Source organism: Primulina tabacum, chromosome 2, assembly GCF_025594145.1.
Source record: "Primulina tabacum isolate GXHZ01 chromosome 2, ASM2559414v2, whole genome shotgun sequence".
In the NCBI taxonomy this organism is placed as follows: Eukaryota; Viridiplantae; Streptophyta; class Magnoliopsida; order Lamiales; family Gesneriaceae; genus Primulina; species Primulina tabacum.
The window spans coordinates 5,465,683-5,479,355 of NC_134551.1; the positions used below are offsets into that span (position 1 = coordinate 5,465,683).

General features: G+C 35.7%; 1 protein-coding gene and 1 pseudogene across 1 annotated transcript; one reads left to right on the plus strand and one right to left on the minus strand.

Moving 5' to 3' along the window:
- The first annotated feature begins 348 nt into the window (after nt 1-348).
- LOC142527467 (transcription initiation factor TFIID subunit 15-like) lies at nt 349-5,048 on the plus strand (annotated as a pseudogene).
- LOC142527478 (2-Cys peroxiredoxin BAS1, chloroplastic-like) lies at nt 4,941-7,915 on the minus strand. The gene is made up of 7 exons (XM_075632293.1): nt 7,582-7,915; nt 7,073-7,147; nt 6,264-6,345; nt 6,079-6,158; nt 5,755-5,880; nt 5,419-5,532; nt 4,941-5,241 (listed from the first exon to the last, which is right to left on the minus strand). The coding sequence occupies exons 1-7, from the start codon at nt 7,762-7,764 to the stop codon at nt 5,125-5,127; spliced, it is 777 nt and encodes a 258-aa protein (XP_075488408.1). The 5' UTR covers nt 7,765-7,915; the 3' UTR covers nt 4,941-5,124.
- Between the last annotated feature and the right edge of the window lie 5,758 nt (nt 7,916-13,673).

Consider the following 13,673-nt stretch of genomic DNA (forward strand, 5'->3'; position numbering starts at 1 on the left):
ATGTAAAATAATTTCCTACCAAAAGCACCTATATTTTAAAATCCTACCAATCACCTGTATAAATTCATTCCTCTTTTCCTACCATAAAGTTGTAACTTTATTTTTGGGCTTGTAATTGACCCAATACCTATTAGCAACTTCTGGACTAAAATGATTAATATTCTAAACAGATAATTAGACTATGAAATACCACAATGTGAACTTATACAAAATTACGATTTGGGCCCATTAGAGGTCATGGGCTAAACTGCAAGGATTTTCTATTGGACCTGAACAAGATTAGATGGGCCGAGCTACTAAGTAATGACCGAACGACCTCCAATGGAACGTTAAATTACATTTCTTGTCCCCAACTTTCCGTCAAATTTCATTCCATTCTCCATCCTCTCGACAGCGTACACCGGCGAAGGCGGAGCATCGCACCGGAGAGAACAGGTTCTACTTCTTTCATTATACGGAATTTTTTCACTTGTTTTACTTTAAAACCCTAACCGCCCAGTCATGAATCCCGGGGGAACATGGTGCTTGGCCGGTATCATTAGCTTCACTGATTTGCTGACAATCAGCGATGCGTATCAATGGTTATCAATTAACGGTCTTTCTTATTTTTGAAATTGTACAAATTTTATATTTTCGTATATTGTGGTTTGCTAGCTTCCGCAATCCAAGGGGTGGATACAGGAGTTACTTTTTATTTTAGCTGCTGTGCTTCATGAAATTGGAGTATAATGTCGAAACATTCTGGTAAAGGAGCCTCCATAAACGGGGTTGTTTACGTTTGTAATTTGCCCCCGGGGACGGATGAGAATATGTTGGCGGAGCACTTTGGTACCATTGGCTTGCTTAAGGTATCCTATTGATCTACTATTGTTTACAATACATGACATCGTATGCAAAGTACTTTATTAAGTTCAGAATTTAAGTGTTCTTTTTTAAATAGGTTTAATGCTGAGATGTGTTGGTGATAAAGAGTGTTTTTTTACTTTAATTTCTTATCATTGCTTAATGTGAAGCTAAAGTAAGACCAAAATCACATTTTCTGACCTTTTAATCTTGTCTTTATTAAGAATATATCTCGAAAGTTTTCTCCATCAAAACAAGAACTTTGTGGTTACTTGATATGAATATACCTGAAAAATGTATGTGCTCTTGTGTGCGCTTGTGATTGATTGTACCCGTTTTTATGATTGATAATATGATCTCAATCTTTGGGTTTTTTTGGCTGTACTGCTGCTTATTAGAAAGACAAATGAAGTGGGCGTCCGAAGATATGGTTGTACCATGATAAAATGACAAATGAGCTCAAAGGTGATGCCACAGTCACATATGAGGATCCTCATGCAGCCACAGCTGCTGTTGAATGGTTTAACGACAAAGATTTCCATGGAGCTGTAATTGGAGTTTTTCCGGCAGAGTGAAAGAGCAAAGATGACCTCGGGAATCAAGCTGGTGATCCAGTTCTGGGTAGCGATTCAAATGGGTTTGAGGAAGCAGCTAAGGATTTGAATGATGGGGCTGGAAGAGGCAGGGGTAAAGTGTGGCAGCAAGATGGAGATTGGCTATGTACAAATACAAGGTCTGTGATGTGATTATTGGTGAACGGCTCCTTCTTGTTCTTTTAAGCCCTGTGGTCTTTAATATTTCACTTAAAAAGTGGTTGTGGAAATAGCTTCTCATACTTTTTGGTGGAAGCAGTTGTGGCAATGTAAATTTTGCATTTCGAGGTGCGTGCAACCGCTGTGGAACTGCGCGTCCTGCTGGAGCATCCTCCGGCGGTGCCACTAGAGGTGGTCGAGGTAGGGGCCGAGATGGGCATGAATTAGGAGGCCAGAATCACGCAGTCGGTGGTACTGGAGGAGGGCTTTTTGGTCCAAATGACTGGCCTTGCCCCATGTGAGACATATTTTGCCTTTTATTGTGTTCAAGTAAAATGGTATCTTCATTTACTGTACTCTTAATGGTTTACTTCGTTTGATTCTGAAGAATTAGAATTTCTCCCGATAAGCTATAGTATATCGCATTCTAAGTAGGGAATGATAATCAATAGAGTTGGTTTTCTCTTTTGGCCAACATATTATATTATTATTCAACCATGTTTCAATTGGTCCATGAAAGTTGAGGTTGAGTAGATTTCTCCTTGCTATCTCTATAACTTACAGAGAAGAACATCTGGTTTCTTCACTAAATATAAGAATGTTGAATCTCACATTTCTTAGTTATTCTGACGACATGCATTAAGAGTGACAAAATACTCCTTGGAATGGATGCAAAACTCTCTTTTCATTGCTGGATCTTTGGTGATGAAAAATGGGCTTGTGGTGCAGGTGAGAAGTGTGACATGGAGAGAAAAAATATACAAGAAAAAGTACTAACAGACTTTCTTTATATCTGGCTTATATCGATTTTTGCCTCAGCTGCAACCAAGAGTTCTCACTATAGGCAGGATTTTCTCGTTTCTTGATGTGTCTTGATGTGTCGATATTTACTTGTGCATTCTGACCCACCAGTGACCAGTTAATGTGATTATCTTTACTCATTCTTATATTTAGGTCACTGGAAACAGACTTAGCCCAATTAACATCCTATTAACTGTTAGTAATCTTGTGGCGCCTGGTGGTGTTTCCTTTTCTTTTTATGCATAAATTTAGTAATTGCTTTTCATTCAACAGTAATATAGATGGCAATATTTTTGTTGTTGAGAACAATTCAAGTGTTAGATTTGTACTGCATTGGATTATTACGTGCAGGATTTGGCTAATTTTAACTAATTTCGACTTCCGCAGTAAGATGGCTCTTTCTATGCCTTTTTTGTTGGCTTGATTGTTTCTTCGGACATTGAAAGTATTAACTCCGTGCCTGTTTTCCTCAGGTGTGGGAACATTAATTGGTTAAAACGCCTAAAATGTAACATCTGCAACACCAATAAACCTGGACATAGCGAGGGGGGTGTGAGGTATGTGGATGATGTTTTTAGCCTTTTGGCTGTCTGCTTTATATTCCTATGTAATTTTATACAACTATATGGGCTGTATGATATTGAAGCACTTTGTAAACTCTGTTAAATTTCTCGTTGAATGATCTTGTTACAAAGAGATGAATACATAATTGATTACTTATATTGCTGTTCTTCTCCTCCCTCAAATTATCATGTGTAAAATCTTTTGAGTTGGAGAGGAATGTATATATGGGTGGATGAAATTGTTCCTTCTTCCTCACAAATTAGCAGAATGATGATCTTGGTAATATATTTTGATTCACTTCTAGAGGAGGGCGTGGCGGAGGCTACAAAGAACTAGATGAAGAAGAAATAGAAGAGACCAAGCGGCGCCGACAAGAGGCTGAAGAGGTAGTGTAAATATTCTCTGAGATATGTAGGTGCATGCAATCCAAGGCTTTTAATCAGATTGCTTTCCATGATATCAGGATGATGGTGAGATGTACGATGAATTTGGAAATCTTAAAAAGAAGTTCCGTTCTAAAACACAACAAGCTGAAAATGCTCTTGGAGTTCCTGGTGTTGGACGTGCTGGATGGGAGGTTGAAGAACTAGGTAATTTATGATTCAGTGAATTCTGTGTTCCCTCATGATTGAATTTGAATACATCTTGTCAGTTCGAAATGTTACATTTGGGAGACGAATGGATTTAAGTCATTTGACCAAATCTTGTGGATGCCTACTCTGCAATTTGTGCTGGTCTACGTAAGCACGCAATTTGATTTACGTCCCCAAGTTAGGTGGATGTTGGTTTTGTTGGCATCTTATATTTTTCCATTTTATACACCTTAAGTGGTGCAATAATTGGAGACCTATGAACGGAATATCTTAAACAATATATGATGGAAAAGGAGTGAAGGGATAGTTATCTTTAACCAAGCAAACAGCTTAGCATAGGGCCACCCGAAAGAAACCGCAAAACATCCTTTTTACTTAAAAATGCCTGGTACTGTGGTGGTTTCACTTCAAAGTACTTAAGTTTACTCTTGTAGTTGTTTTCGTAGACCTGATCAATCGGTAATGTTCTTAGATGTTTAAAATTGTTAATATTATAATAACGAAATGTTTGCATTATATATCCTCTTTTCTTCAATCTATTGTATCAGTCGCAGGTAGAGAATACCACTACAAACTCCTTCCTTCCAAGCAACTTAGAAACCAAAATGCTGGTGATTATCCAAACAATCTATACATAATCTTGGGTTCGGTCGACCCTACCCCTGCGGGCACTGCCTGCAGGGGTCGATCCAACGGCTCGGATTTTAGTGCCCGCAGGGGTCGATCCAACGGCTCGGATTTTTTCGAGCCAATTTTTTTTTTTTTTACAGGGAGGTGGGCCCGGATCACTCCACATTGCCCGTGCAGGCACTGCCTGCACGGGTAGGTTGAAACAAACCATAATCTTGGCTCATCACACACTGACTTCTTATTGGAAGGGCATTGGTGGTTTTCAGAAAATGGTATGAAGATTTGAGTTGTTTTATATATTTAGAACTGGCCATGAGGGTAGATGTACAATGCTTGGATTATCTACGAAGGAATGGCGTTTATAGTATTGGGCAAATGAAGAGAGCATTATCGCTGCAAAGGCATTTGTTTGACAATGTTATGTTATTGACAGGTACTGGTGAAAGGGACCGCAAGGAAAGAAATAGAGATCGGGAGCGAGCGCGTGACGAGGTGAGGGTTCGGCATAGAAGTAGAGAACGAGACAGGGTAAGAGAAAGGGATCGAGACAGAGAATATGGGCAGGAACGAGAGCGTGATAGGGACCGCAGCAGCAGGTATCGTAATTGAGTTTGTTAGCGTTTAACAGTTATTGTTTTGTCAGAACAATGGTTGTTGATTCAAACATGAATGTAGCTTGATGTCTAAGTTGACGTAATTCCGTCTCAGAGGGTATAACTTAAATGTAGCTTGATGTTTAAGATGAACTAAGTCGACATTGATTCAAACATGAACGTAGCTTGATGCTAAAAGAGGCATTTACATTTTCCGTAACAATAAAAGCCAGATCATTCTCAGAACTCAACACGATAATGCTATAGTCACATGGTTAAAGAAAAAAAAATTCAAATGACCTCGCAATAACACCAATACTTCTTTCAGACTTGGCATGAATTCTCGGGTTAAATAGCAGCAAAGTATTCCTTGCTGAGAATAGGATCCGGCTTCATGGATTTCTCCCCAGGCTTCCATCCAGCAGGGCATACTTCGTCTGGGTTCTCTTGAACATATCTCAAAGCCTGCACAAGAAATTAAACATACAAATATAATTTCGATCAACAAACATATCGATTGAATATTTATCCAGTACACAAGATTCTTATCATGTTTTATGAAGACTTTCTAATCATAGGATATGTGACAAAGCAGCAGAAGATTTAGAACTGTATTCATTTTGTTCTGATATTTTACTTCACCTGAAGAGTTCTTAACGTTTCATCGACACTTCGGCCAATTGCAAGGTTGTTGATAGTAGAATGTTGGATAACCCCTTCCTTGTCAATAATAAAAAGTCCTCTTAATGCAATTCCCTGAAATGGTAGAACAAGTGATCAGAATTTCTTGAATCATTGCTCTTCCCTAATCATTGATCCTGAGAATATGGTAAAATCATGATACTAAAATGGATCGCTCAATAAATGATTCTCACCATTACAACTTAATCTCTCAACTCATAATTTATGGATTCGTAATCCATGCTTAAAACTCGATTTATGAATCGCATGCCACCAATCAGTAATATATATTGTTACCTGATCTGGAATCAACACGCCATATGATTGTGAAACCGATTTTGTCACATCGGAAACCAATGGATACTGCAAATCACCCAAACCCCCAGATTTCCTGTCTGTTTGAACCCATGCGAGGTGCGAAAACTACATATTGGGTTGAGTAATAAGTGTACAAGTCAATTAACACAAAAAGGCTCACAAATTCATCTAGGATAGCATAAAACACGAGTTGATTACGAAAAAAACTCATAGCTGGAACTCTAGACCATATAAAATCAAAATATGGAATGTATACATAGATATTCACTTATGTAGATACAAGAAAAAAAGTTTAAGGCTCACCACACTGTCTATAGATACACCCAGTATTTCAGTGTTCAACTTCTGAAATTCGTTGTATCGGTCACTAAAGGCAATAATTTCTGTAAAATAAATAATGAATGAGTCGAACATACATCAATCAGAAAAAACAGCTAGTTCAAATATGAGGTAAATGATATGGCCGCAGGTTCAAGAATCAGATTCACCAGTGGGGCAAACAAATGTGAAGTCCAGAGGGTAGAAGAAGAGAATAACATATTTTTTCCCAATATACTCGGAGAGTTTAACCTGCGGTAAAAATTAATCTTGATGAGTAATAATATCCTTACAGATGAATAGGAGATACTGCACTATGTTGCACATGAGGTGTTACAAAAATGATTGAGCTGAGGTAGAGCTTGTTTCAAACAATCCATCCAAAGGTTAAAAAAGAGGTTAAGGCGATTCTGAGTGTTTCTTTTCATAAACCTTTTGTTGAACATCTTGGAAGGTAGTCTCTAAAGGAAGGTTCACCGACTCATGTCACTCCCATTAAGGCAAACAAGGAGGTGCCTATGCAGACACACAAATGGAACATGCAACACGTAGGTCTAATCAAACCAACACAAGAAGTTAAACGCAAAACTCCAAGACAAAAGTGTGTTTCCATGGGAAAAGTCTCGTTAAAAAAGAGTAACTTTTAGAAAAAGTGGTAATCGGTAGAGCTTTTATTTAGAAAATGCTTAAAGAAACCAAGATCAAAAGGCCAAAAAAATGTGACTTACGGGCTTCTCTCTATTTTTTAAAAATAAAAGTTATTCTACAGTGCATCAAAACATTAAACTACTGATACTTTTTCGTAAAGAGCACTTCAGAAGCCGCTCAGACTGTATTTGGATAGAGAAGCTACATTAAGAAAACATGCTATTTTTCCCTACAAAAAAATTTCTTCAAGAACAAAAAGCTCTGTCCCACTAATTTTCTGCAACGTCGAGATAATGTCAACAGTCAAACAAGGCATTCTTGATCATTTTACCTTAGTAAATTCTTGATCAAAAACAGCCTCCGCCTCAAAGTCTGGAGCTTTATTTCCAACCAGTGGAAGTTCACTCTGTCAAATCAAGACAATCCATTCAAGAATTACCATAAGCGCAGATCACAGGTAATATCAAACTTCCACAAAATTTGGTCACAAACCATATACACAAAGGCTTATTTAGACAAGAATAATATAGTTATTTATTATAGTTAAGTCGAAGTTTTAAGATTAAAACTTTGAATTCTTACATCCATGAACTAAATTCTGAACTCATGACAGCGATGGATAACATAAGCAGCAAAAATCATCTCAAAGTCGGACCTTCGCAAATAGAATTACGAGTCCAAATATAGTAGAGGGTCTTCCCTAAAACAAACTCACAGTAAAACCCAACAAATTGTAACCCATTTCAAGATTGACGCAAAATGAAAAATAAAGGCAAAAAAATAAAAACAAGATTGTTAAAAAGAACGAGAAAATCAAAGCGTGACCATGGGAAGACTTACAGCACGGACAACAAAACTGCATTTTCCCGAGGAAGAAGATTTGCGAACTCCACCAAATGAAGAAGGTAGGACAAGTGACGGGAATTTATTGGGGGATAATCTTGAAGAAATGTAAGCTTTGGTATTGGGATTGGGATTGGCTGGGAGAAGAGCAGCCATAGAAGTGGCAGATGAGTAAGCCATTTTTGTATGTCGAATGGAAACAGGAGCGTCTCTATGTATAAACAAGGGATCGATCAGGGTTCTAAGGTTGAGAGTAGTCGGTGAGAAGATAAGTTTGCGCCATGGAGTAGTTGTCACTTTCTGGGGATATTCTCTCCATTTGCAATCGAATTTGATCACCGATGTTTCTGGAATTCAATATATTTTTATTTTACAAATCTATTTTAAATTATATAAATTGTTTTAAATTCCCAAACCTAAATCTGGGTTTATGGTCATTCATGTTAAATATAATATGTGTTTATACTCCCTCCTCCTCCACAAAAAATGTTTTTTGCCAGCAAGCACCATACCAACAACGAGGACGGATTTTAATTTATTTTTATGGGCCAGCGTGGAACTGGATCAGATTTGACAGTTCAACCAGTCAGGCAGGCCTAGCCCACTCCATCACCGCTCGGAGCCCGAGTACTAAGTTGACTGCAAATAAAGTATAGTGGACATGCTCTTATGGAAATACAGTGACATTAAATCCAATAGTGCATGAGAGCTACAAAAACCATATAATCGTCGGCCTTACAATTTATAATACAATAATATTACAACATTTGCGATGCCTGTACCAAATAAATAGATCTCGCCCATCTAAACGTGAAAGTTATACGAAGAAGAAGATACGCACAATCATCTCTATTAAGTTAGCTTTCGGAGTTGATCAGTTAAGTCCAAAGTCTCAATCTTTACGTGTTATCAAAACTCAGACTCATCGTTATATATAAGATTGCCATATGGGACACCCGAAATATCTCGTAAACTTCACGTTCCAGTTGTTTATTTCCAATCTCATCGTCCTACTTGAGCTATCTTTCAAGAGTTGAATTTGACCCAAAAATTAGCTAGAGAATAATAAAATTTCTGTTAGTTTTCGGACAATTTTTAGCACCAAAATATTTCCACAAGACCACAAGTTCCTTAATTTCCTAGACGAAAAAGGATGATCTTGTAAACTGGAGCCATTAGTACTTCTTATCCTCTTTTCTAGTTTGATTGTTATTATCGTTGAAATAATGAATGGTAAGGAATCATTTTACTTTGCTATTGCAATAATTAAAATTGGACCAAAACTTTAGGTTGATTTCGACTCGAGCATATACACCCAAGACATAACGATTTTTTAGTTCTCTCATGGGACTCAAATCTATATTTTCGGACTGATCGCTAAATGATATAGTCAGGAAAATACTCAATAAGGTTGATACTTCGAATCCTACTGAGACAAATAGGAAGATATTGTCAATCAAGAGAGTCTACCAAACAAAGAATAATTCTATACAATTTTTTTACGAATTTCTTTAGTAAAATTTAACAGACATACCGAAACAACAATATCCTAATCTCATAATCATGATATATATACATATTTATATTTTGATAATAGCAGGCTAACTCGTATCATCAAGTACTATTAGAGAGGGCCCTCGCTTATAATTGTACGTACAAAAATATTCGTAAGAATGCCAAAAAAAAAATAATAATAACACACACAATTATCGACACACATATTTGTAAACCTTAAGGATTTGTGTCACCTTTTTAATGTGATATCTCCTTACATAAAAATTGACGATAGGCCTTAGGACACGGTGCATGTTATGATCACGTACGTCAAATTTGTAGTAAATGGCAAATTATTGACTTTAATTTGATTACAACTTTTCATTTTATCACTTGTCACTGTTTTCTACGTTTATTTTTACAAAACCAGACATGTACTAACTTTTCGTTTTATTGATCTTGTCGACTCGTTTACGCGTCTCGAGTTCGTTTTTGGTCCAATCACGTTATACACTTATCATAGTACATCCATTTACAAGTACTTTTTTGTTTCTGAAATTTCATTCAATTGTCAAAATTCAACTGCATGACGCAATGATTGCGCTCGAAGTGATATCCTCGATATATTTTAATAATTTGATCATCTTAATTCAAAAATAAATATATATAAAATTTACCATATGATCAACTAATCATCGTATATCATGGAATGATGCATTGTGTTCATTCACATGAACAATTAAATATATACACATAAATTTTCTATATATCAAATATAGTCTCATCTCGATTAAAAAGGAAAATATGAAAGTAAGATAATCATAGAAATCCAAATTATATGCACATTCATGATGTAATTACAAGGATCTTCAGCTAACATAAAAAATATAACATATCCCGTTAATTGTGAATTGATGTAATTATTGAGACGATGATAGTTGGAAAGTGATATCGTTCTCACAAAAGAACAATCAATCAATATTTGATGTTTAATTAGGCGATTAACTGCATTGAATTAGTACAGTCAGTATATGACAAATGTTAGGATCGTCAGCCAATTGGAAATTAAACATAATTCATCGTTATTATTAATATTATTATGACACCCCAATAAATAAATAATTTTTTTTAAAAAAAAGTGCGTGGGAAAATGAATGAAACAAAACTTTCCAATGAAGGAGTAGCTGAACAAGAATGTAAAGTTAGATAAAAATAAATAATATATTATGTATGTTGTAATCGTGACTAGCTAATTCACGTGATATTTTGGTTACCAGGTGTGTGGCGGAGTTAGCTTAGTAGCAGACGCTGGCCACCGTCCCTATCACGTGGATTGGCCGGCACCGCCCTTTTTGCCCACCGGGAAGCACAGTTGGCTCCACCTGTATACATATATATATCTAGCTAAATCTCGTTTAATTTGACCTTTTTTTCTGAAAGAAAAAAATATGATTAAATATCATCCATTTTTTAAATGTAATATTTATCCATTTTTCACTCCAATCAAATCAATAAAAAATTCTAATATAGATTCAATGTGAATTTAATATAGTGCACCGACATATGTTTCAGTGTGTGTGTATATATATATGAGTAGGTCTCTTGTGAAATGGTCTCACGAATCTTTATCTGTACGACGGGTCAACCCTACCGATATTCAGAATAAAAAGTAATACTCTTAGTGTAAAAAGTAATATTTTTTTTCATGGATGACTCAAATAAAATATCCGTCTCACAAAATACGACTCGTGAGACCGTCTCACATAAATTTTTTCATATATATATATATTTGAAATGTGTTTCTATGTATCTCATTTAGGGTATACGGAGCATACATGTGGCGATGCATCATAATCAATATCTAGCTAAGCTGCCACGTTGTCGTTTTTAAAGATATATTAATTTCTAAGTGAAGTTTTTTTTTTAATTTTAACATAACTCCTTTTTTTTTAATCTTGAAAGTTAACTAATAATAATAATAAATATAAAAATGAGGTAAACTGTTAGGTAATACTTTCTGAAGTATGAATGATAGTCTCCTTTACTTAATAATATTTTTTGGTGATGGAACAACTAGCTAGCCGTTTAAGACATTTTCTTCCATGGAGAATGATTGTGAGATGTATGTTCATCCCCGGTAATCTCGATTAAAAGATGTAAAATGATAGACGACGATAATGATGAAATTATGGCGAAACATATGTTTTATTTAGCAAATTTTGACTCGAAAGAAAGTTCACATATTGGATTTTTCAATAAATATACTTGGAAGTGGGATGACAATTTTCTCATCAGGAAAAATCCGAAATGAGATGGATTCAGCAAATCGGGTACGGGCATGAAAATATTATCCTCGTCCTCGAACCTTTCATGAGGTCTCGGATAATGATATCATTAATAATTCTCATGCTCGTACCTTCCATGAGGTCTTGGTTAATAATATCATTAATAATAATGATTTTTCCTGATAATTAACAAAAAAAATCAAATTCAAATATCGTTTATGATCTAACTCGTGACCTCATGATAATTATGTAGCTTTATCTTTTTTATTTATTAAAATTATAAATTACAAAAGTTTGTATTGTTTTAATATTAGTATTTATGTATGTTATTGGATTATTGTATCAATATTCTTCAAGTGAATTTGAAAATTTTTTTGGTTAATTCAACCGATATTTAAAGCGGTGATGGAGATAGTGATTTAATTCATGTCAGGTCGGGGATAATGATGACAAATCCGATACTCTTTATCATTTCTTAATTATTTGAAGCGAAGATAATGACTAGGACAGAGATTTAATGTTCGCGAAGCCAGGATGATGTATACATGTCAAACGGGCTGACGGGGCGGGCTGGCCGCAACCCGCCATTAGGCGGGGCGGGGCGGGGCGGGCCAGCCTGCCATTTTGACGGGCCTCTAAATGGCCAACCCAGCCCAACCCACCTTGGGCCGCGGGTTAGGCGGGCCAACCCGTTTATTATTTTTTTAAAAAAAAATACTACAATATTAAAATAAACATAGAAGAAAAATATATTTCAGTCAAATAGTTTCATAAAAAACTTAAAAACCTTGAAATAAGACATTGAAAGCATACAACAATCAACATAATCCATAAAAAAATAAAATGTTTATTCTAATTCACACAAAATTTCATCGTACACATGTACTAAAAATTTACTCATGTAATATCACCAACCGTAAATATAATGAAACCTTTAAATGTGAATTCCAAATCTTTTTTAGTATACACTTTCTTCAGTTTCTTAAGGGTTTGTTATCACCAGAAAACAAAAATTAACGATCTTAAGAGTTTGTCCGCACAAGGCACCTAGCTCTTACCATCCACATTTTCTTAAAAAGTGAGAAACATTGGAAGATAACACAAAGTCGAGAAAACAGACGGTTGTAAATTTCAGAAAATATTATGTGTTCAACAATACACATAATTACTTTATTTACTATATTATTTCGATAATTCTGGATTAATTCGAGTTAAACATTAAAAAAAGGGAGGAGACTGGAGAGTGTAACATCTTCAAAAAAAAAATAAAAGCATAGAGATTTTACCGGATTGATTGAAGTTAGGCACATGAGAAAAAAAAAAAGAAGAAATAGGAATTTTTATATAAAACTTAAAAATATAAAATTCGACCCTAATTTGGCGTGCCAGCCTGCAACCCAAACGGGCTCAACCCGTTTGGCCCGCCTCCAAACGGGCTGCTATTTTATCAACCCAACCCGCTCAATTTTTATGCCGGGCCTGACCCAATTTGACAAGCCTGGATGATTTTCATGTCAATTAGATAAAAACTAGAATGAGGGTCCGATGGAGAGTTAATCTCCACGGATTGGGCCGGGGATGGGAAAGGCATCCTCCTCGGCCCCTCCCCACCCTATCTCATCCCATTGTCATTCTAAGAAGATCACTATAAGTGATACTCCATTGAAAAAAATGTGAGTTCAAACTCATGTAATAGTTAAATGTTAAAAACCTAGTCGGATTATTATTAGCATTGTTGTTGGAAATTTATAGCTTCAAGATCATAACTTTTAACTTATGTATATATAAATTTTCTATTAGAGTGAAACACTGCCTAGCTACCTTTTGTTTGTGTGTGTTTCAATGATTGTGGTTGTTATGTGAGGCTAAGTCAAAAGATAGAAGTGGTACATGATTAGGAAATAACCAAACAGATGCCCTATAAATGAGGAAACCTCGGATGAAATTTGGCCGCAACCTGATTCTTGACAGCATGTAAATGTCACGTCCAGGCAAGGCAAGCACCTATTTTATAATAATTAATTTTTATAAAACAAAAACCTATTAATATTTATCAAAAGTTTGATTGGATAGACATGAAACCTAATTGTACACGTTAGACAAGTAAACCAAGTATTTGTATAATTGAAATACTTCATTCCACTATGAACAAGAAAATTATCACACAAAATGAATCAAAACATTTTACCATGCTGCTAATTAATACCTCGTTTTGATGCGCTAGTTGTGATGGGGGGAGGGGTGAATCTGAGCGACAAACTGGTCATTTCATCTTTTTTTCCGACGTCAGGCATCTGATATTAATAATTA